The sequence below is a fragment of the Lemur catta genome, chromosome 1, assembly GCF_020740605.2.
Source record: "Lemur catta isolate mLemCat1 chromosome 1, mLemCat1.pri, whole genome shotgun sequence".
Lineage (NCBI taxonomy): Eukaryota > Metazoa > Chordata > Mammalia > Primates > Lemuridae > Lemur > Lemur catta.
In genome coordinates this window covers 29,849,657-29,873,216 of record NC_059128.1, presented here as the reverse complement: position 1 = coordinate 29,873,216, position 23,560 = coordinate 29,849,657, and the positions used below count along the sequence as shown (strand labels likewise).

The following is a 23,560-nucleotide window of genomic DNA, read 5'->3' as shown; positions in this document are numbered from 1 at the left end:
CACTGTTTTAGAGTTAATGTTTTTATAAGTAGGAATACACTCTAAAATAATGAGAAAAAGTATAGTAAATACATAAACCAATAACAGTTTAATATTTTTTCAAAAAATAGAAGAAAATAAATAAAAGAAATTTTATTTTCAACTGAAATTCCCAAAAGTCAATGTTATAAAGTTATAAATCCTAAATGTTAGGTTTAGAACAAATTGAATACATGGGACTCAGCGTGTTGAATGATTTGCTGAAGAAGTAAAAATTCATGAATAAACAAATCTGAACTTTATGAGATGTGTCTATCAAAGCATGCTTTGTCCCTGAAATTATGCATAAGCATGAAACTGCTAGAAATTCTGAGCCCCTTAAGAGTCCCTTACAGTTTCTTGAGAATTTTTTTTTTGTTGTTAAATTCTCCATCATCCTTATAGTACAGAAGCTTTCTGGATGACATTTTACTGACCACATAATGAGCACCTCTTATGTGCCAGACATTGTGCAAGTTGCTAAGAAACAAAAAGTAGCGTCTTTAGATTAGCATAGAGTTGCCGGATAGAATGCAAGACTCTCTGTTAAATTTAAATTTCAGATAAACAACAAATAATTTATTGTGTAAGTACGTCCCAAATATTTTACAAGATATATTCTTATTTGCCAAAACTGACAACCCTAGACTAGGGGAACTGAAGATTTTATTCCTGCACTACAGAACCAATACTTGAACATCTGGACACTATGAGCTGAGCTCTGGCCCTGCCTATCTTGTACTGGTGCTTTCTCCTCATCCTTCTATGCTGGCCTATTTTTCCTAAAGTTCATCTCTTCCTCTTTTTTGGAATGACACCTTTCTTTGATGACATGTATTTTCAAATAATTTCTATAAGTAATGATGTGTGGAAGGTAAAACATTCTGAGTTCTTACATGGTTGACAGTACCTTTATTTTGCCATCACATTTGACTGATCCTTAATCTGAGTATAGAATTCTGGATTAAATATTATTTTCCCTCAGAACTTCAAAAACATTGCTCCATCGTCTTCTAGCATCCAGTATCGCTAATTAGAAATCCAAGGTCAGTCTGATTCTCATTCTTTTGTGGATGGTCTGTTTTGTTTTTTGTTTTGTTTTCTGAAAGCATTTATCAACTTCCCTTCATTCTTGAGTATATTAGTTTGCTAGGGCTGCCATAACAAAATATTACGGGCTGGGTGGTTTAAACAATAGAAATTTATTTTCTTACAATTCTGGATGCCAGACATACAAGATTAGGGTGTCAGCAGATTTACAGTTTCTTCTGAGGCCTCTTTCCTTGGCTTAGAGATGGCTACCTTCTCGCTGTGTCCTAACATGGTTATTGCTCTGTCTGTCTATGTCCTGATTTTCTCTTCTTTTAAGAACACCAGTTGTATTGGATTATGGTCCACCCTAGTGACCCTGTTTTAACTTAATTACCTTTTTTAAAAATAATTTTTATTTCAAAATATTAAGGGGCACAGTGTTCTTGTTACATGGAGGAATTGTATAATGCTGAAGTCAGGGCCTTTAGTGTGCCTGTCACCAAAATAGTGCATATTATACCTGATAGGTAAGTTTTTACCCCTCATTCCCCTCGCACCCTCCCCCAACAAAGTTGTTTATTTTCATTATCAAGTATTATATACTATACATAATTGTATATGCTAGATTTTTATACAACTGGCAGTACAGTAGGTTTGTTTACACCAGCATCACTACAAATCTGTCAGCAATACATTATGTTACAACATTATGACAGCTATAGCATCACTAGGTGACAGGAATTTTTCAGCTCCAATGATGCAATCCATCATTGACTGAAACAACATTATGCAGCATATGACTATATATGAATAAATTCCCAACACATACCAGTGAGCAAAAAGTCAAGTTGTAGGATGATTATATGGTAGAATATAATTTGTGTGAGAAATATACATGCATATAGAAGCAGCACTACACATTTTCTATAGATATATGTACAAGCATATAAAAGCCAAGAAAAACTTCTGGAAGCATATATTATAAACTCACAATATTCACTACCCTCAGGGGAAAAAGCAAAGGAGCAGGACTAGAAGAGGTAGTCAGAGAGAACTTTTAGCCTTATTGACAGTTTTAAAAGGAGAATGTTATTATGAATTACTTGTATTTCTTAACTTTTTACTTTGAAATAATTGTAAAATAGATTCAGAGGAATATGCAAGAAATGCACAAGAAGGTCCTATGCACCCTTCACCCAGCCTCTCCCAATCTTATCATCTTGTATAACTATATTACAATATCAAAACTAGGAAAATCACATGGGTACAGTCCACAGAACTTATTTATAATCAGTTATGCATACACTCATTTGTGTGTATGTATACAGCTCTATACAATGGTATCATGTGTGTAGCTTCATGTAACCACCACCACAATTAAGATATTCATCTGTACCATCATCTTAAGACTGGCTCCCCTCATCCTGAACTCCTGGCAACCACTAATCTGTTCATCTCCATAATTGTATTATTTCATGAATCCTACATAAAATGGATGTAGCATGTATTCATTTGAGATTAGCTTTTTTCACTCACCAAAATTTCCTCAAAGTTTATCCAAGTTGTTACATGTTTCAGTAGTTCATTCCTTTTTATCACTGAGTAGTATTCTATGATATGAATGTACCACAACCACCCACTGAAGGACATATGGGTAGTTTCCAGCTTTTGTCTACCATGAATAAAGCTACTATGAACACTGACATACAAGTTTCTGTGTGAAAATAAATTTTCATCTATCTTAGATAAATGCCCAAGAGCGCAATTGCTGGGTTATATGGTAAGTTCATCTTTAATTTATAAAGGAACTACCAAACTATTTTCTAGAGTGGCTATACCATTATATGTTACCACCAGCAATATAAAGAATGATCAAGTTTCTCCACTTCTTCACCAGCATTACTTATGTTTTAAAAAGCTAAACTAAGAAGTCTGTCAAAGTACTTTAAAACAAAAGCAGAGATAACCAGGCATTTTTAGCTTCCTTATGGATGTATAAACACCATTTATGAAATATTTTTGCACCAATTAAAAAAAAAATCAAAGCTGAATTTGTTTAAGCCCCTCGATCTAATATCAATTTATGGGAAAAATCGGAGTTAGAGGACATGTAAAGTATAAGAATGCAATCAGTGTGAGCTAGAAAATAAGAAATTCCTAAGACAAATAAGCCAGTTTCTTCAACAAATAAATTACCAAAAAAAACGTAAGAGGCAAGAGTACCTATAGACTAAAGGAGACTTATCACCTAGTTAGAACAATCAGGCAAGAGAAAGAAATAAAGGGCATACACGCTGGAAAAGAGGAAATCAAAATATCTAAGTTTGGTGATGATATGAACTTATACCCAGAAAACCCTAAGGACTCCTCCCCAAAGGATTCCTAGATTTGATAAATAAATTCAACAAAGTCTCAGGTTATAAAGTCAAGGTACAAAAATCAATAGCATTTCTATTCACCAACAGCAGCCAAGCTGAGAACCAAATCAAGAACTCAATCCCATTCACAATACCTGCAAAAAATAAATCAGTAAATACTTAGGAATAAATTTAGGAGGAGGAAGGAGCCTGAGCTGAGGAAGGGACACCTGCACTGCCAACTTGGCCGCTTATGGCTCCAGTGGCGCCTGTGGCCTGGGCTCTCCTATTCACATGCTGTCAGAAAGATGGTTTCACTCTCTTACCCTCTGCAAAATCCTCCTTAACATGGTTTAAAACACCACCAGGTGCTGTCTCAGTGACTCTCTGGACCCTACGCAGGGCCATACACTACTCAGGGGTGGACCAGTGTGAGGGACTGGGGTGGGAGTGGATAGGGGAAGAAAAAAAAAATTTAACCAAGGAGGTGAAAGATCTCTACAAGAAGAACTACAAGTCACTGATGAAAGAAACCAGAGATGACACAAACAAATGAAAAAACATCCCATGCTCATGGATTGAAAGAATCAATGTTATTAAAATGACCATACTACCCAAAGCAATCTACAGCTTCAATGTAATTCCTATCAAAATACCAATATCATCTTTCACAGAATTAGAGAAAACAATTCTAAAATTCATATGGAACCAAAACAGAGCCCAAATAGCCAAAGCAATCCTAAGCAAGAAGAACAAAACTGAAGGCATCACATTACTTGACTTCAAATTATACTACAAGGCTATAGTAACCAAAACAGCATGGTTCTGGCACAAAAGTGACACGCAAATCAATGAAACAGAATATAGAACCCAGAAATAAAACCATATACCTACAACCAACTGACCTTGGACAAAGCAGACAAAAACATATACTGGGGAAAGGACATTCTATTCAATAAATGGTGCTGAGAAAACTGGACAGCCATATGCAAAAGAATGAAACTGGATCCCTATCTCTCACCATATACAAAGATTAACTCAAGATGGATTAAAGACTTAAATATAAGACCTGAAACAATAAAAATTCTCGAAGGAAACCTTGGAAAAACTCTTCTGGACAGTGGCCTACATAAAGAATTTACAACTAAGATCACAAAAGCAAATCAACAAAAACAAAAATAGACAAATGGGACTTAATTAAACTAAAAAGCTTCTGCACAGCAAAAGAAATAATTAAAATAGTAAATAGTCTAACATACAGAATGGGAGAAAATATTTGCAAACAACATGTTCAACAAAGGACTAATATGCAAAATCTACAAGGAAATCAACTAAGCAAGAAAAAAACAACCAACCCATTAAAAAGTAGGCAAATGACATGAACATTTTTCAAAAGAAGATACATAAAAGGCCAAGAAACTTATGAAAAAATGTTCAATGCCACTAATCATTAGAGAAATGCAAATTTAAACTACAATGAGCTATCATCTTACTTCATTTGGAATAGACATGATTAAAAAGTCAAAAAACAATAGATGCTGGTGCCAATGAAGTGAAAATGAAACACTTATACATCGTTGGTGGGAATGTAAATTAGTACAACCCCTATGAAGATCAGTATGGAGATTTCTCAAAGAACTGAAAGCAGATCTACCATCCAATCCTACAATCCCGCTACTAGGTACCTACCCAAAGGAAAAGAAACCACTGTATCAAAAAGACACCTGTATGCCTGTGTTTATCACAGCACAATTCACAATTTCAAATATATGGCATCCACCTAAGGGCCCATCAACCAGTAAGTGGGTAAAGAAAATCTGGTATATATATACCATGGAGTATATACATACACTCAGCATATACTCAGCAATAAGAAAAAATGAAACAATGTCTTTTGCAGCAACTGGAGGCCATCATCCTAAGTGAAGTAACTCAGGAACAGAAAAATGCTACATGTTCTCACTTACAAGTGGGAGCTAAACTATGGCTACATAAGCACAGACAGAGTGATATAATGGACACTGGAGATTCAAACAGGGGAAGGGTGAGCAGGATGAAAAATTACCTGTGGGGTATAATACACACTATTCAGGTGATGGGTACACTAAAAGCCTAGACTTTACCACATATAATATATACATGTAACAAAATTCAACTTGTAGTGCCTAAATATATTAAATTTTTTAAAGGGAAAAAAATAAAACAACAGAAAGCTGAGACTGAAAAAAAAAATTAAGATAAATTTTATGTATACTTTCCAAAAAAAAGAAGCAGCAGCCACCATATCAACCAATTGCTTTGTATGGACCTTATTTGAATCCTGATTCATAAAAACCAATTGTAACAACTAAATATGAGATGACATTAAGGAATTAATTTTTAGGTGGGATAATATTATAGTTATGTTTTTTAAAAGAATTATCTTTTTCATGGAAAGCAATTTGGAAGTTCTTTAAAAAGTTATATATAGGAGTACCATATGACCCAGCAATCCATTTCTATATGTATATACCCAAAAGAAATGAAAACAAGTACTCAAACAAATACTTGTTCACAAATGGTAATGGCAGCATTATTCACAAGAGCCAAAAGCTGGAACAACCAAAATAACCAGGTAAACAAACCAGGTACACATCCACACAATTAGACTATTAGTTAGCCATAAAAGGAATGATGTACTGATACATGCTATAACATGGATGCATCTCAAAAACATCATGCTAAGTAAAAGCCAGAAAAAGGATCTCATATTATAAGAAATACCCACAATAGGTAAATTCTATTTTTACTATTCTACTTTTTTATGTATTTGAAAATTTTTTTACAATAAAATTTTTAAAAAGAGGGTGGGCGTGGTGACTCATGCCTGTAATCCCAGCACTTTGGCAGACCAAGGCAGGAGGATTGCTTGAGGCCAGGAGTTTGAGACCAGCCTGAGCAACATAGTGAGAGTCTGTCTCCACAAAAAATATTTAGAAAACTTAGCCAGGTGTGGTGGCATGGACCTATAGTCCCAGCTACTTCAGAGGCTGACATAGCAAGATCACTTGAGCTCAGGGGTTTGAGGTTGCAATGAGCTAAGATGACACCACTGCACTCTGGCCAGGGCAACCAAATGAAACCCTGTCTCAAAACTAAACAAAAAAAAAAAAAGAAAAAAGTCAACATTTGATTTTTAAAATCAGAAAGTCCATTTGATTTAGGGTTTTGATATCATCTCCTCCTAAATAAATGGACTTGGGAGTATTAAAGGGAAGCTATGGAATGGTATACGCTTCCAGAACTCCCATCCATTCACCAGACATTTTCCAGATGCTCTGGTCTGATGCTAGGTCTCTTGTTGTAAAAGGCACATTTGTGTTTGGTGAGAAGGAATGCACATAGGGAAGCTCTGGCCTAAAGCCCAAAAACCCTGGGTCTGAGAACTCTAGCAAATTCAACACAGATCTCTGAATAACCACAACTTCCTTCTTGCAAGATAAACAAAGTTGCTAAATCACCTGGAATATTTGTTTAAAAATGGCAGGTCCCACCTGAGACCAACAATTCAATCTCTGGGTATGGGCTCCAGGAAGGAGCACTTTAAGAAGCTCCCCTGGTGATCCTGATGCTCCTTAAAATTTGAGAATCACCGGGTAAGGGTACCAGGGGCCTGGCATCCTCCAGTGGACAAAAAAAATGTTCTATAGCTCCCCCATGTGGCACGAAAGCTAGAAAGCAACTTCACCAGAATACCTGGCTCTCTCTCACATAACTGACAGAGGCATTCAAAGCCCAGCAAGAACCCTTACAACCTCTCCAAGGATTTATTCCTTAGACATAACATTTTGATCCATGCCATTATACTCAGAGATTAATAGGTCTATAAACATTATACAAAGTTAGCTTTGAAAATGTTTTGAAAAGGTTAGCTTTGACTATTTTGTGTAACACTGTGCCATTTTTACTAAGTTTCCATAATATTCCAAGCACTATGCTAGGCACTAGAAATTAAAGATGAATAAAACATGACCCACCCTTAAAATTCACAGAAAAACACAAATACTAACATAGTTCAGGACAAGTGCCTCCTTTAAGTGAAGCAATTCCTGGGCAAGACATAATACTGTTCTAGCTGGAGATGAGACACAATTATATTAAAAGATAAGTAATGGTCAGGTACGGTGGCTGATCGCTGTAATCTCAGCACTTTAGGAGACCAAGGCAGGAGGATCGAATTGAGGCCAGGAGTTCAAGACCAATCTGGGCAACACAGTGAAACCTCATCTCTACAAAAAATTTAAAAAATTAGCAAAGTGTGGTGGTGTGTGCCTGTAGCCCTAGCTACTCAGGAGGCTGAGCCAGGAGAATCACTTGAGCCCAGGAGTTGGAGGCTACAGTGAGCTGTGATTGTACCATTATACTCCAGTCTGGGTGACAGACAAGGCTCTGTATAAATAAATAAAAGATAACTAACAATGCCAAAAGCAACAACTGAGACATGCAACATGAAAGACACAGACCATAAGAAATTTATGGAGATCCTAAATATAGAGATTGCTTCCTCTGTAACTTAGGGAAAGTGTCATTCATTCAACACATATTCTGTGCCAAAATGGTGCTAGGTGCTGGGGACACAGTGAGTAAAAGAATCTTTAAGACTATATAACAGGGGCCACAGTGGCTCACGCCTGTAATCCTACCACTTTGGGAGGCAAGGCAGGAGTACTGCTTGAGGCCAGGAGTTTAAGACCAGCCGGGGTAACATCACAAAACCCTATCTCTACAAAAAACTTTTCAGAAAATTAGCCAGGCATGGTGGTGCACACTTGTAGCTCCAGCTACTCAGGAGGCTGAGGCAAGAGGATCACTTGAGCCCAGGAGTTTGAGGTTGCAGTGAGCTATGATGACCACACTGCACTCTAGCCTGGGCAACAGAATGAGATCCTGTCTCAAAACAAAAAACAAAAAAACAAAAAAACACACCTATATAACAGGGAGATTCAGCAAGGAAGTTTTCTCTGATAGGTTACCATTTAATCTTGGTAACTAGGTCATGAAGAGGTTAAAAAAAAAAAATCAAAAAAATCAGGAGGCCAGGCAGGTGTAGTAGCTCACACCTATAATCCCAGCACTTTGGAGGCTAAGGTGGGAAAATCGTTTAAGCCCAGGAGTTCAAGACTAGCCTAGGTGACATAATAAAACCCCATCTCTATTTATATTTTTTTAAAAAAGAAAGAAAAATCACCAAAAAAAAGGTGAAATTCTCCTCTATGTGCATGTGTTCTCATGCAGGGAAGCAGTGCAAGGGGAGAAGTGAGAATGACATAAGAGAAAGGGCGGACTGCTTGCCCAAGGAGTTTTGATTTTATCCAGTAAAGTAGATCATAAATTCATTCCAAAAAAACTATTTTCTTAGAGCATCCAACATTATAGGTTCTGGCAAAATAGATGTGAACAAAGATAACAAGAAGCTACTAAAGCTCCTGGGTAGGGAAATGGCAAAAGTGATGTTTAAGGATATGTGCTATGTGCCAGAAGCAAGAAGCAAGTGAAGGAGCCAGTGCAGTCAGTATCTTACGGACAGAGGGAAATGGGTCTGAAATGTGGCAGAGGCTTTAAGAACTAAAGAGTGGCCAGGTACTAACACAGAGCAAGGCTGCTTATGGCAGAGGGAAGGAGAGACAGAAAGGTCAAATGGGACTCTGAGATTTTAACCAGTATGATTATAAAAGGGGTGAAAATATTAATAAAAAACAAAGAATTTAAGAATCCTGTGCTAGGAAGAAAACAAGCTTTTTATTAAGGGTTTCAGAGGATGGAACACTTGCATGTGTACTATATATGTACGCATGGTAAAGAAGGGTGAGTGGGAGAAGACAGAAAGAAAGGAATAGCTAAACAGAGGGCATGTCCCCTGGCTAGAGCTAATCTTGTGACAAACAAACCCCAATGATCCCCTTTTCTGTTGCATTTTCTGTAATACCATCTAAATTGCTAGGTGCTTCTGACTCTCTGTCTCTTTGAGACAACTCCCTAAAGAGCCAGTGATGTTCCTACAACCACTGGAATCATAAGGAAGAGGATAAATACCCACTTGAAAACAATTGTGGCCTTGGATTCTTTTTTTAAAGATATAACATGATATAGTAAAGTACACTAATTCAAAGTATATAGCTCAATAAATTTTTACCTAAGTACACACACACAAAACTACCACCCAGATAAAGATACATAACCCCAGAAGTTTCCCTCATGCCTTCTTGAGTCAATACTCTACCCAGAGGTAACCACTATTCTGACTTCTATAACCTACCTGTTCTTAAACATCATGCTAATGGAATCATGCATTGTACACTCTTTTCTATCTGGTTTCCTTCATTCAACATTATGATCGTTAGATTCATCCATGTCAATGTGCATATCTGTAGTTTGTTCTTTATCTTTGCCTGTGTAATATTCTATTGTATGGTTATTCCACAGTATATTTAGCATTTTCTCTTCATGGACATTTAGGCTGTTTCTAGCTTTTGGCTATTATGAATAAAGTAGCTAAGAATGTTCTTGTACAAGTCTTTGGTAGAAATATGTACTCATTTCTCTTAAATATACCTAAGAGTGAGATTGCTGGGTCACTGAGTCATATGTTTATCTTTAGTAGATACTGACAAATAGATTTCCCTCATGGTTATATCAACTTATGCTCACCTAAAATATGAGAGTTTCTGTTGGTCCACACTCTTGTCAACACTTGGTACTATCAGGCTTTTTAATTTTAACCATTCTAGGTATACAGTGATAACTCACTGTGATTTTAATTTGCACTTTCCTCAGGAATAATGAAGTTCAGTACCTTGCAAATGCTTATTAGCTATTTGGATATATTTTTACTGAGCATTTATGAATTTTATAAATTCCATTAAAATTAAGAACTTTTATTCATCAAAGATACCATTAAGTGAAAAGATGAGCCAAAGACAAGTGATAGTCTAGAAAAATTATTCCTAATACATATATTGAATGAGAATTCATATCTAGAATTTATAATGAACTGCAAATCAGTAAGTAAAAGATAAAAAATTCAATTTTTAAAATGAGCAGGAATGTTGAAACCCTGGGCTCTGTTTTCCAATAATATTATGAGCAACCCTCAAATGCAATATGGCAGAGATTTTCTGGCTTGTTCAGAAGGCAAGGAGTTTCATTCAATTTGGTTTCTATGGAAGTAGGATTGGCACAGGCCCCAAAGAACAGACATTTAACCTAGAGGTCGTCAAAGCCAGATGAGGTCCTAAGAGCAATTTCCTTTGATAGTAGGAATTTGTATTTATTGTCCATTTTCAGATGTGTCCTTTACACACACATAAAAGCATCATCTTATAAAGTAAATCTTTATAGGGATTCCTGGCATATCCCAGTTTTATTTCTGAGTGGGAAAGAACTACTCTTTATTACCCTTGTCAAAGCAAGATGCTGTTACCTGTCACAGAACTAACAATTCCTGACAGGAACTAAAGAGATTAGACAGGAGAGAGGTGGTGAATAAGCAGACAGCTAAAATAGGCAAGGAAAAAGGTGAGACAAGCAGAGTGAAAGCAGGAAATTCAGGAAAGCTTTTCCTGAATTCTCTAGACATTAGATCTCAGTTCTGAAAACTTCAGAGGCCACTGTAATAGTCCAAGCAAGACATAACTGGGACATTGACAATGACAAAGGAGGATGGTTATAAAAAGACCTCAGCAGAAATAATCTAAACAAAATAAATAAAACCTTGTCCAAACATGCAATACTTGTATATGTGACGTTTTCTCTCTTATCCAATCTCCTATGTTCAAGTTTCTCCTCCCTAAGGCCCACTTATCACCACTAAAATCCCTAAAGCAGACCTTTCCAATTCCAATGTCTGCAGGGCTAGGCAAGTAATATAAATGAGGGATTATACCTGGATTAAGACATCAAGAAGTGGTGAGACCCTTAACACACCATAAAATTTTAAAGGGGAACCTATCACTCAGTTTTGGCTGACTGTTGCTATATGAGAACAAAGGTCCAACACTATCAGATCTTTTTACGTTTTCAAGAGATGTTAGAAATTGCACTTTTTCTTTGCAATTTTCCAAACTCTAGAATATCATATACACCAAACAAAATATCTCTGTGGGTTGAATTTGACCTACAGGCAGATAGTTTACCACCTCTGTTCTAAAATTTTGTAGCAAAATAAATAGCATATGCAGATTTCCAGGGTTACAAAAGGCAAGAAAACTTAGAAAGCTAGCACGTAGACAGGGGCTGTGCCACGATACAGTGAAAAGGGGTTTCAATTTCAGGGACAGAAAGTCTAAAGAATTCAGACTTCAGAGTTTGAGAGGTCTGTATTAGAAAAATTTGAGAGGAGTTCTGAAAAATTTCTATTGCAAGGAGGCATAGATGAAAGAAAACTAGAATGTGCAGGGACTCGATTTGGTTTAGAAAAAGGGAGGAAGGGAAGGATGACATATATGTATATACACATACACACACACACACACAAGTTATTTCACCTTTCTGGACCTTGATTTCCTTATCATTAAAATAAGAGTAACAGGGCCGGGCGCGGTGGCTCATTCCTGTCATCCTAGCACTCTGGGAGGCCGAGGCAGGCAGATCGTTTGAGCCCAGGAGTTTGAGACCAGCCTGAGCAAGAGTGAGACCCCCGTCTCTACCAAAAATAGAAAGAAATTATATGGACAGCTAAAAATATATATAGAAAAATTAGCCGGGCATGGTGGCACATGCCTGTAGTCCCAGCTACTCAGGAGGCTTAGGCAGGAGGATTGCTTGAGTCCAGGAGTTTGAGGTTGCTGTGAGCTAGGCTGATGCCACGGCACTCTAGCCTGGGCAACAGAGTGACACTCTGTCTCAAAAAAAAAAAAAAAAAAGAGTAACAGAATCTACCTGATAGGGTTGTCATAAGGATTAAATAAGGTAATTCTTCATATAATTGTTATCATGATGTACTGAGAGGTGAATTAACTTGCTCAATATCACATGGCTATTAAGGTGTACTGCCCAGCCAGGTGTGGCTCATGCCTGTAATCCCAGAACTTTGGGAGGCCAAGGCAGGAGGATCACTTGAGGCCAGGTATCTGAGAACAGCCTGGGGAACATAGTGAGACCCTGTCTTTACAAAAAATTAAAAAAAAAAAAAATAGATTAAAGTTTATTTCAATGTTCACCTCAGAACAACAACAAAAAAGGTGTATTGCCTGGACTTAAACACAGGAAGTATGAGCCTACACTCTAAACCATCAAGTTCTTCCACCTCCCCTTACCTTGCTGGGCTAGTTTCTTAATCCATACAACGAGGAAGTCAGCTCAGATTATAACTAAAGACCTTTGTAGAGTTGACATTTTATTCTGCCAGCCAGCCCTCTAATCAGCTTATTTCAGGGCAGCAGTGGGACAAAAGTGACTGCTCACACACTTACAGGCTACCAAGGAGAGAGCTATAGCACAGGCATAGCGTAGGCTAGAGAAACCATTCAAGCACTAAATAACCCACAGGTTAAACCAGGAAGGAAAAGGTGTTCAGTGTGATCCCCCCTCACTGCTACAAGGAGATTATGTTTCTAAGGAGGCTAGTAGCCTTTCTGAGTATGCCCTGAATTCACCTACCTGCCCATGCTATTGCAAGCTGGAAGTCATTTAAAAGCCTGCTAAAGAACCACAATAGGCTCTAAACCTATAATCTTCAGAACATTGAGCAATTCTTATCCTTTTGGGGTCAAGGGTCTCTATGATAGCCCAGTAAAAGCTCTCTCCCGTACCTAGAAAAAAATGCTCCATGTGTGCTTGCTCATACACACAAGCACACACAATTTTACCTGCAATTACAAGGGGTTCACAAATCCCCTAAAATCTCTCCCTAGACTTTAAGTATCCCTGAAATAGATCTATCCTATTGCAGGCTTGTCCTCCTAAGGGATTCAGATTTGCCCCAAGATCTGGGTTGGGGTTTCCAGGCAGCTGTGCTCATGAGACAAATTACCTATTGCAGTTCAGCATAATTAATCCTACATGAAAAAGAAAAAGGGCCCTCTCTCCCTCCCTCACACCAATTTGTACTATGGGAATTCAAACAGAAAAGATCTGTAATGCAATCCCCAAATTCCAGTGTATGTGAAGTTAAGAAGTATTCCAAGGATATTTCATGCCTCTTTTCTGCCTGATACCCATAAAACCTCACTTCTAGAACCTTAAAATAGTTTAAATAAATGCAAAAACATCCTAATCCTCATGGCAATGCGTTCCTTCTTTTATTCCAAGAAAGAAATCAGTCAAGATTGCCAATTAGCTTTATTATTAATAGATGACTTTCTCCCATATGGGCTTTGAAAACTACAGGTTACCAAAGAAATAATATAACCTGACCCATAATTGAAGAAGAAATGAAAACCATATGTCATTTTTGCCTCTAAGACTAGCAATAGTGTAAGTGTTGGTGAAGGTCTAGAGAAACATGCAGTCTCATACACAATTGGTAGACTTGTAAGTCAGCACAGCCTTTGGTGGTGGGGGTACAACTCAACAATTTTTATCAAAAATTGAAAAACACATACCCTTTGATGCAGCAATTCACTACAGATATTTCTGCAAAAGTAGGCATATCTGTAGTGAATTGCAACCTCAAACTCCTGGGCTCAAGTGATCCTCTTGCCTCAGCCTCCTGAGTAGCTGGGACTGCAGGCATACACCATCACGCCCAGCTAATTTTTTCTATTTTTAGTAAAGACGGGGTCTCTCTCTTGTTCAGGTTGGTCTGGAACTCCTCCCAGAGTGCTAGGATTACAGGCAAGAGCCATTGCCCCTGGCCTAGGATATTATTAATTGAAAAAAGAAGTTGATGGCCAGGCATGGTAGCTCATGCCTGTAATCCTAGCACTTTGGGAGGCTGAGGCAGGAGGACTGCTCGAGGCCAGGAGTCTGAAACCAGCCTGAACAACATAGTGAGACCCCTGTCTCTACAAAATATTTTTTAAAAAAATTAGCTGGGTCTGGTGGCGCACACCTGTAGTCCCAGCTACTTGGAAGGCTAAAGCAGGAGGATCACCTGAGCCTAAGAGTCTGAGGCTGCAGTGAGCTATGATGACATCACTGCCTTCTAGCCCAGGCAACAACAGCGTGAGACCTTGTCTCAAAATAAATAAATAAATAAATAAATAAATAAATTGAGAAGAGCGAGTATTACTGCGTGCTTCCTTTTGTCTAAATTTTTAAAAGGATGCATATACACATTGCTATACACATTAAATTATGTTCAGGAAAGATACATGAGAAACTGTTCACTGTAGTTACCTTTGGAGAGAGTGACTATAGACTAGGAAAGAGAAGAACTGTACTGATGTAGAAACATTTTAAAAACATACAAGTAACAGAGTTAATCTGGAGATGGATTTTTTTCTTTTCTTTTTTTGTTTTCATTATACTTTTCTGCATAAAAACCCTAGATCTAATAAATGCTACCATCCAAACAACAATAATCATTACTTAGAATTTTTAAAAAGAAAACACTATGTTTATTATTGAGGAGACAAGTGGAAAGGGGAGGAGGGCCCATACAATGCATAGCAGGAAACTGGTAGAGGAGACTGGGAGAGAATTGGGAGGAAAATTAAAACACTTGTACTTTCTTCTTATCTCAAGACACTGCTGACATCACAAATTATTCAAGCTTTCCACTGGAGAGGAATAGCTCAGTGCCCCACTCCAGTTGCCAGGCAGTAGGTTAGGAGAAGGCTGGCCTAGTTAGTCTAAATCCTGCCTTCTATAATATGAATGAGGCAGAACAGTTACTCCTAAAAGAGCCTGAGGTGGCAGAGAACACCACAGCTGAACACAGGAGACTGTCTTCCTGGCAGACAGCAAGCCTCCTTAAGCACACAGTGTAAAGGCACATTAGGGGTCATGCCACTAAACACATTTCAACAGCCTGGAAAAGCAAGAGCCAGGTGTGCATGCAATAGAGAGGGCGGGATAAATCTCAGAGACCCCTGCTCAACACCAATGACACTTCTTTAGGCTACACAGATCTGCTGCAATAGTCCCACCCCCCTCTTGCTGCCCTATGGAAAGAATCACCTAGGACTAAATATCATCAACGTTAAGATAATCCTCTGTAGTTTACTGCCCCTTTCATCTGAGGCTGATGAAATAAATTACAACCTTGCTTACTTTCCATGATATTCTTTTGCAATATAGCTTTAAGAAGTGGGAAATTACCACCATGTAGAATTTCCAAAGGAGCTCGCTGGCAGTACATGTAAATTTTTTTTTTTTTTTTTTTTTTTTTGAGACAGAGTCTCACTTTGTTGCCCAGGCTAGAGTGCCATGGTGTCAGCCTAGCTCACAGCAACCTCAAACTCCTGGGCTCAAGCGATCCTCCTGCCGCAGCCTCCCAAGTAGCTGGGACTACAGGCATGCACCACCATGCCCAGCTAACTTTTTCTATATATATTTTCAGTTGTCTAGCTAATTTCTTACTATATTTTTTTAGTAGAGATGGGGTCTCACACTTGCTCAGGCTGGTCTCGAACTCCTGAGCTCAAACAATCCTCCCACCTCGGCCTCCCAGAGTGCTAGGATTACAGGCATGAGCCACCACGCCTAGCCTAAATTTTTTATAAAACAAGGCCAGTTTTATGTACAGGTGCCATAAAAGGTTGTCCCTATCTCATGGGATTTAGGGAACATAAAAGAGCCTCCTAGTCGCCACCATCTCCACATCTTTAGTGATGCCTGAAACTCTCCCATTAGTGATTTGTACCATTAGTTCAGGACTGTCCTAAGTGTACTCTTATAATAAGGCAAACAGAAGGAGAAGAAATACATAAAGGTCCCTAACACCATGGTGCACTGGCTCTGAATCTTTTGCTCTTATGGTCGGTTGCTGGACCTTTTGAGAAACTGGGAAAAGCAAACTTCCTTCTCAAAAAAATACACTTCAATGAATACACAATATGTAATTTCCATATAATTTGGAGAGTTCACAGTTCTCCTGAAGCCCATTTAAGAACTCCCTCCAGCCTAGGGTTAAGAACCCCTGGCTCAGCAGCAGTGAGTTCTGTAAATCTTTTTCCCCCCAGCAAGAGTTCCTGCATAGCTGGGGAACACGGGGCCTAAAGAGAGAATGCAATAACTAAAGGGAAGCTCTCACTACTTCATACAATTGCCCAGAACTGACCCTGTGTAGAATTCAGATTCCCATTTATGATTCATCCTCAGCAAAAAGTGTGGATTTCTCACACTGTCTACTCCTTAGGAATAGGCTCTCATGGCTTGAGAAATATCAGTACATGTTAGGAAATACTCAACTGAGATAACTGCCAAACAGGTCCTCACAACACTTGCTGGCTGATCACATTACCTGAGAAATGAGGCGGAGGAAAGTTTTAACACCTCATGAATAAAGGGGGCTCACCTCTGAGGTTTTCGAATATCCCAGAGTCCCACTCCTTCCTTTGAATTGGCTGTGGCCAATAACCTGGGCTCCACGGGGTTAAACATGACACTATGAAAGGCTGATGGATAGTTTGCCAGGCAGAAGGGCTCTGTGAAAAGAGAAATTATGATCAGTTCATTCCAGGCACCTTTGGGCCAGGGGCAGGGAGATAGGGAGAGGTGTGGATGTGAGTAGGCGCACACTCTTTAATGACCACTCCAGTGGCCTGGAACCCAATGTAGTACATCATTCCACCAATCACCTGTACTCACAAAGTCCCCATGAGTCCCATACACAGCAACTAAACACATTTAACCACATTTTAAGCTATAATACTCAGAAATACATACAGCATCTATTTAAATCCTGTGACAAAATGAAAATGGTTACTAAAAATGTTTGACAGTAAATAAAATTGAATTCCACATGAGCTGAAAAAATTCACAACCAATTCCTGGTAGGACTGCTATACCTTTAATCCAAATTTATTAGTTTTAGAAATTAAAAGTTTTTAAACTGCACACAGATTTAATGAAGACAAAGAAAAACAATGAAAAAATTGAGACAAAACAATAATGTAGTTTTCCCTTCTGGTTCACAATGTTCCCTAAATTGAAAATAAAGTGGCCTCAGTCTAGAATTTTATGATTTTACTTTCAATATTACAATAGTTTTTTTAAAAAAGAAAGAAGGGTGTCTAATACTTGAACTTCTCTTGCACCCAACCAACTCCTAATCAACTTCACCTAGAAACTCTGCATTCCTTTGCATAAATTAGCAGGCTCCAGGTGAGGAAGAAATCACTTAGTTGCCTAGGAGGACATACTCCCATGGAACGTGTTAGAGTAACACACAGAAAGCACTTCTCAGCCTATGACTTCCATATGCAGTACTGCACAGGCCTCTGGGCAGGTGAAGCCTCAGTTATCTCAGGCATCAGGCAGTTCTGACAAAGGTGACTCTTACCTACCAAGCACATAGGACTCACCCACAGCTGCTGCTTGCTGCCTGACCCTAAGAACAAGCTTTTCTTATAGCCTGAAACTCAAAAATGAGCACAGCCCAATACATTAAATACTTGGAATAGAGAAAAACAAAAAGACCCAGATTCTGTGAGATAAAGCAGTCAGGATAATAACTGCATGTACACAGGTGTGAACATTACAAAAGTGCACTAAAGGCCGGGGTGGGTGTGACAGTGGCACTGAGGGTGATGCTGGAGGAAGGAGTCTTTTGAAGATAGGCAGTTACAGACAGAAATCTCTCTGCAGGAAATGAGCTGAAGAGATGCATTTCCTGAAGAACTTTGGAGAAAGTCAACAAAACAAGTTCTTCATTTTACATGTCAGAGACTCAAAGGGAACATTCGGAAGAGGCACTCACACAATCCCCTTTATTTTAATTTTTTAGAGACAGGGTCTCACTCTGTTACCCAGGCTGGAGGGCAGTAGTAGGATCATAGCTCGCTGCAGCCTTGAACTTCTCCTGAGCTCAAGTGACCCTTCTGTCTCAGCCTCCCAAATAGCTGGAACTACAGGTGTAGTTCCACCACACCTGGCTAATTTTTTTAAAATTATTTTTGCAGAGACAGAGTCTTACTATGTTGCCCAGGCTAGTCTCAAACTCCTGGCCTAAAGTGATCCTCCTGCCTTGGCCTCCCAAAGTGCTATGATTACAAGCATGAGCCACCATGCCTGGCTGACAATATCCTTTATTGCCATAATTTTAAGATCCTATACATAGGTAAGGTGAAGCTCTGTGGTTCTTTCAACAAAGTAACAAGCCTGGATGTAACAAAGTAGCAAGCCAGGATGCAAGAAAGTGCATAGCACCCCCATTCTCTCTAAACAAACAAGAATATGTGCATGTCAGCAGCACACACGGAGCTGGCCCTTGGTGGCTACCCTTTACAGTGAGGCACCATACCTTCTGTTCCTTGGGGCCATTAAACACTAAGGTGTAAGTTTTTGGAGATTCACGGGTGGGTAGAGAAAGGTTGGCAAAGGTGCCTCACTTCTGACTACTTAGGCATAGGATAAGACCTCCAAAGACATGCATCTTATGGCATGTGAGAGTTTCACATTTCCTCTCCCTTAATGTCACTTGTACCTAGATACTCAGGTCATAAATTGGATGTGCCATGAACTTGTCATCAACCTGTTCAACACAATCCAACAGCTTTTTGCACAGTGACCCTACCTCCATGAGGAGACTCCCGGATGTCCCAAATAAGAACCCGGCCATCATCTGAGGAACTGGCAAAAATGTTGTCATTCACTGGGCTTACCGACAAGCCATATACTGCATCTTCATGAGCAAACACGTCCAAGGTCTCACTGCTGAGAGACAGAGAGCAAGAAAGAGGCACACACATACACACAAACACAATGCAGAGTCCCAACCCTCCAGTACCTAGGGTATAGTCTCTTTCATTTCTAGGAGAAGTCTAAACCCAAAGGATATTGTATTTCCTAAAAGGTAGGTATTCAATTTTCAGGTTAAAAAAAGGGGGGTACTATTAAAGAGAGTTTTTACAGATGTCATGATAATTTTTGTATTAAATAAGTATATTTAAAAGTGACTCAATAGCTGAATTTTGTGTTTTTGTTTATTACAGAATGCATCTACTTGTATGCAAATTTGGGAGTGGTGCTTGATTTCTCTTGAAAGCAAGAGAAAGCTTTAAAGTAGTCAAATCTGATGTCAGCAGGGGTGGAAGAGGGATCTCCTAGCAATCTGGCATGGTGATTAACAGAATGACTCTGACGCCAGACTGCCTAAGTTCAGATCCTAGCACCACTTGACCTAACATCTCTGCATCTCCATTTCAAATGATTGTGAGGGTTAAATGAATTAATACACATAGAGTACCTAGAATGATGCCTGGCAAATAGTAAGAACTCAATAAATATTAGCTATTATTACTATTATTAAATATTATACTCCCTTCTCTTCTAACCTCTCCTTTTAAATTTTCACCCAGAAACTATACTTTCATATCAACTTTCCAAATCCCTTTTTCTTTAATAAATCAAAACTTTATTTCAAAACTTTTACAGGAACCTCTTTTAGAAAAGGATAGCTGGTTTCACGCTATTTTTCTCAAAAAACAAAAACTATTTTGGTCTAAAGAGATATTTGCTTCTCTTAATATGAAAAAGAGTCAATCACCTTCACACGTCAACAATCTATTTACCTTTCAACATCATGGAGGATAACTTGCTCATCATTTCCTGTAAAGAAAAAAATCAGACATTTGATAATTCCTTCAAGGTGGTCCCTATCCGCATTATAATTTAGTATTTAAAAGTTTTTAGGGAAAAAATATGAACAAAGTCAATGTTAATACAATTTGGGAATGTTAACTAGAAAAAAAGTTTATGAAAATAATTTAAGAAGGATAGGACCTTCTTAGAATTTTAAAAACCTAACAGCAATAAGGTAGAACATAGTAACGGTTCCCAAAATGTACTATCCAGTAGATGATCTAAAACACTTTGGCCATTAAGGAAAAGAGTAAATGATCATTGGCAAATCAATTCACTCATCCAGGCTAGCTTTCCCCCACCCCCTCAGCAAAACACTCATTAACTGTGAGATCTGGAATAAAATCTCTAACATTTCAATGCCTCAGGATTTTACCTATAAAATAGGGATAATAATTGTACCTACTTCATAGGGTTATTGTGAGGATAACAGTATGTCTGTAAAAGCATTCAGAATAGGGCTGAGCGCTTAATAAGCCCCCAATAAATGTTTGCTATTATTCCTATCCTCATCTTATACAGCATTAAAATTTGAGGACTGTGTGATTCTAAACAATGAGAAAGTTTCTATCTTGCATTTTCCTTATTCTACCAAGGTATCTAGAAATATTGTATTCATGATCTGTGTAGTCCTACCTTCAAGTGGTTTATATAGCCAAAAAATAAAAATCTAAATATGAAAAGACAAAACGTAAAAAATGGCTCAATCTATGCTGAAATGCATAACCAACAGTCTCATAAATAGAAAGCAAAAGTAGCAGAAAAGATGTGGCCCAGAACACCTTAAATAAAGCCCTGGCTGTAAATTCTATTGTAAGTGCAAACCAGTGAAATCAATGAACCCACACTAATGCCTCTAGCTATCAGGCACAGTGCTAGATGCTGAGTATATGAGAATAACAACATCTGCCCAGGCACAAACAACTAATAGCAATAAGAGGGGTTGTCTTGTTGTAGCAATATGGTCTAGCTATGGGGCAATTATTTCCTTCATGAGTGGGATGAAAGTACATGGAAGATGGAGACAGATGAAGAGAAACTCAAATAATTCAAAACTCTTACCAATGAAAGACACAGAGGAATTGGTGGGGACTAGACAATCAAAGAGAAAGAACAGCATGAGCAAAAAGCAGAGAGCAAAATAGTACAGTGCAGTGCACACCTTAAGATGGCAAGTAGTTTAATGGGCTAGCAGGGGAGAGAAATGAGCCCACAAAGATAGATTAGGGTTTAGACTTTATTCTGTGAGCACTATAAGGTGAAAGGTTCACATGGTCAAACCTTTATGTTTAAAAAGAAAACTTGTATAAGCAATGAATTCAAAGGAGGGGTTAGAGACTGGTTGCAGAAATCACAGAGGGCCACTGTAACAATCCAGGCCAAAGATGAGGACCTGAAGCAGAGCAGTGGGTACAGAAAGAGAACAGAAACTAAAGCATGAATATGAGAGGCTTTCAAGACAGATCTGACAGGACCTGATGTCTGACCAGATGTGTAAACAAAAGAAAGGCAGGTTTGAGGATGACTTCAAGATCATTATTAGAATGAACCATGTGAAATTACAATTTTTGTAAGTTGAAAAAGATTAAATGTCAGCATTTCTTAAAGTTACACCTAATAGTTTATGTAACTGGAGGAATGTTAGTAATACCTGAGAAAGGAAATCCAGCAGAAAAAGAGGAAATTTGGGGGCAGGGAAGGACTAATAATGTTAGTTTCTTATCTGTTGCATTTAAATTGCTTTTAGAACACAAGTAGATATCCAGTGGGGCAATGTGCAGCTCAAAAAAGAGGTTAGGGCTAGAAATTCGGTGGTCAGAAAGGGGTGTGGTTGATGGAAGCCATTACCAAGGGAGGGAAGGAGGAAGGAGAGAAAAAAACAGACAGACACTACCCAAATACATAGTACTGCTATAATGCAGAGAAGACAAGCTATGGGAAATTAGGAATTCCACAACTCAATGAGATACAGGAAGAAAAATAATAAGTTATTTTAGCACTTTTTTCTCTAAAATCCCAACCACAGTGAATTTCCCAAGGTGGTATCTCCCTTCTCACCTCCAGAGAACACTTTGGTGTTCCCACTGTTGAAAGCCAGGCAAAAAATGTTGGAATGGTGCTCTCCTTTCAGCTGTATGGGCTTGACCCTGGAGTGGATGGCTTGTTCCATGTGCCATAGCAGAACCCGGCGGTCATCTCCTCCTTAAGAAGGGAGTAAGAATCTAGGGTTAAAACGGCTAATGTTGCAAGGCTGACACTTGGTTTTGCCAGCCTCAAATCCCATCCTTTCCAAAACTGCACCTCCCCAACTCAGTAAGACTCCGATGGGGCACAGAAAGCCAAGATTCTACCCCCATCAGTAGGCACATGACCTCTAGGCCACTCGCTCTCTCCCAGGAATTGAATCTTCAACAATTCAATACAGAAGTTGAAAGGGATAAGCACTGATATTAAGATCTCTAAAACTACCCTGTTGTTTAAATATTTCTTCATATGCTACCTGGAATCCTTTAGCTAAAGTCCTTTTTTTAGTTTAACAGACCCTGAGTTGATTTCTATTGCTTGTAACCAAAGAACGCTAAGGTAATATTTTTAGAGTAATAGTTTTCAAAATGATCTCCTTGATGTGATCTCATTAACTACGAGACACTGTACAAATGACAACACTAAGGAATCACCTGACTTTTACAGTAGGAGGTCTAGACAGAATCGGCTCTTATGAAGCTCAGCCCAGCTCTTACCTCTGCATAACTCTCAATACTCTGAATTAAATGAGCAATATTACACTGCATCAGCCAGATCCTAGAGAATGAGAATATATATATTCTACATATTCTTTATATTTGCAAGATTCATTAAAAATATCTGAAAGGATGAACAGACTTAACAATGGTTATTATTTCTAGGAAATAGGATTAAAAGAGAAAAGAAGAGGACTAATTGGGTTTTTACTTTTACTTTTTATAACAAACTTATATTTTCATAATAAAAATATAAGTTACCACAGCAGCAAACCATACCAAGCTTTGTACCTGTCTTCCCTCCTCCATTCAACTAAAAATACAATAGCCAAAAATTATAGTACATCCATACAAGGGCACACTATGAAGCCATTAAATTGGTAAATCTATAAGAGCTAATGCAGAAAGATGTCCAAAGGTCTTCATTAAGGGGGAAAATGAGGTATAAAACAGTATGTATACCAACATCCATTTGTATAAAACAAATTTTTAAAAAGCTCCATGACAGCAGGAACCTTGTCAGTTTCGTTCACTGTGAAATACCCAGCACCTAAATGAGTGCTCCAAAGAGAAGACATTGAATGAATATGCTTACACTTGCATATCTATGCTTGTATTTGCACAGGCATATCTAGATGGCTATAAAGGAGTCGTTTAGTGCCCACTGTAACTGTTAGGCTGGGTTTG

General features: G+C 38.3%; 1 protein-coding gene across 6 annotated transcripts in view; it reads right to left on the bottom strand.

The window, feature by feature from the left end:
* Positions 1–23,560, bottom strand: part of DCAF5 (DDB1 and CUL4 associated factor 5) — a 109,876-nt gene that overhangs the window by 51,137 nt on the left and 35,179 nt on the right. For 5 of the 6 annotated variants that reach the window (XM_045564951.1, XM_045564987.1, XM_045564971.1 and 2 more), the window contains 4 exons: positions 22,191–22,334; positions 20,063–20,099; positions 19,066–19,205; positions 16,846–16,975 (listed from right to left, as the gene is read on the bottom strand). In XM_045564951.1, the coding sequence (XP_045420907.1) occupies positions 16,846–16,975; positions 19,066–19,205; positions 20,063–20,099; positions 22,191–22,334 (451 nt within the window). The remainder of the gene's footprint in view (positions 1–16,845; positions 16,976–19,065; positions 19,206–20,062; positions 20,100–22,190; positions 22,335–23,560) is intronic. The other variant, XM_045564959.1, reaches the window with a different exon arrangement.